The sequence below is a fragment of the Trichechus manatus genome, unplaced genomic scaffold (assembly GCF_000243295.1).
Source record: "Trichechus manatus latirostris isolate Lorelei unplaced genomic scaffold, TriManLat1.0 scaffold00038, whole genome shotgun sequence".
Lineage (NCBI taxonomy): Eukaryota > Metazoa > Chordata > Mammalia > Sirenia > Trichechidae > Trichechus > Trichechus manatus.
In genome coordinates, this window is record NW_004443974.1 from 12,577,415 (window position 1) to 12,579,107 (window position 1,693).

At 40.6% G+C, this 1,693-nt stretch overlaps 1 protein-coding gene across 1 annotated transcript in view; it reads right to left on the minus strand.

Moving 5' to 3' along the window:
• Window positions 1–1,693, minus strand: part of CIZ1 (CDKN1A interacting zinc finger protein 1) — a 25,048-nt gene that overhangs the window by 2,091 nt on the left and 21,264 nt on the right. The window contains 2 exon segments of the mRNA XM_023730614.1: window positions 3–59; window positions 377–464. Of these exon segments, the coding sequence (XP_023586382.1) occupies window positions 3–59; window positions 377–464 (145 nt within the window).

The window sequence follows — 1,693 nt, forward strand, 5'->3', positions numbered from 1 at the left end:
GCTGCACTCTGCCCCTGCACCAGAAGGTGGGCAAACACATCCCTTCCCTGTGTGGCAGACTATAAGATGACAGCACATGGCAGTAGAGAGACAGGACAGGGAAAGAGAGGACAAGGGAGAGAGGGCAGTCATTCAAAGGACCCCCACAAGCCCCATGGCCGAATGACAGGATGAGACAGTGCCTTGCCCCCACGGGATAGACAGGGAAACTGAGGCCCACAGAAGAAATATAACTGATTCGTCCAGGAACCACACAATGAGTAATAGCCACACAGAGACAATGCCAACATATATTTCGCCTGGGCTCCCTCCTTCCCCAGCCCTCGGCTTGGAGCTTGCACATGCCGGTAACTTCACAGCACACAGACCCTCATACCTTGTGGTCCTGAGTCCTGCGGTGTTGGATCAGGTCCCCCATGTAGTACACCTGACAGGTGTTGCACCAGCGCCTGGGTGGAGGCTCTCTGAATGACAACAATAAAAACAATTACAACATGACACTATGTTCTTATAAAGAGAGCAGCTCTCCCAGATTACTCCATAAATGTAATGCAATTCCAATTTAAATTCCAACAGGATCTTTTCTTAAAACTTAAATGGTTCTGAGGTTCATCTACACAAACACTTAATCAAGAATAACCAAGAAAATTTGGGGAAAAAAGGAGATTCAGGAGCATTTGGACTACCAGCCATTAAAATAAAAATCACAAGATACAAGTTAAAACTGTAGCATGTTGTATATTCTGACAGTGTATCAGTGGGACAGAATAGGAAGTCCAAAACAAGCTCAAATATAGATAAGAACTTAGCTTCTGATAAATTGATGTTGAGTAGCATAGATTATGTTGGGAGAATTTGCTATCCACTTGGATAAAAGTTGTTTGCACCTCCTACCTCCTACCTTCAAAATAAATTCTAGTTAGACTAGAGATTCAGGCAAAAACTAAAATCATGGATTTGGCAATGGATGATTAGATAATGTCCTCAGGATAAAGCATGAACAAAATAAAATATAGATAAGCTAGACTTCATTAAAATTAAAAACTTTTGTGCATCAAAGGACATTATCAAGAAAATGAAATGACAACCTACAGAATGGTAGAAAATATTTGCAAATAATATATTTGATAAAGGTCTGTTGTTGTTAGGTGCCATCGAGTCAATTTTCAACTCATAGTCACCCCATGTGACAGAGTAGAACTGTCCCATAGTTTTCTTGGGTATAATCTGTATGGAAGCATATCGCCAAGTCTTTCTCCTGTGGAGCCATTGGGTGTTTGAGCTGCCAACCTTTGGGTTAGCAGCCAACCATTTAACCATTGCTTATCCAGGGATCCTTGGTAAGGGTCTAGTATCCAGACTATATAAAGAACTCTCACAATTCAACAACAAAAAGACAAACAACCCAGTTAAAAAATGGGCAAAGGACTTGAACAGGTATTTCTTCAAAGAAGATATACAAATGGCCGATAAGCACAGGAAAAGATGCTCAATATCATTAGTCATCAGGGAAATGCAAATCAAAACCACAATCAGATACCACTTCACACCCATTAAAATGGCTATTAAAAAAACTCCTGAAAATAACAAGTGCTGGTGGGAATTAAAAATGATACAGCTGCTGTAGAAAACAGTTTGGTGGTTTCTCAAAAAGTTAAACATAAACCTACCCAAACTCACACAAACTGAGGTA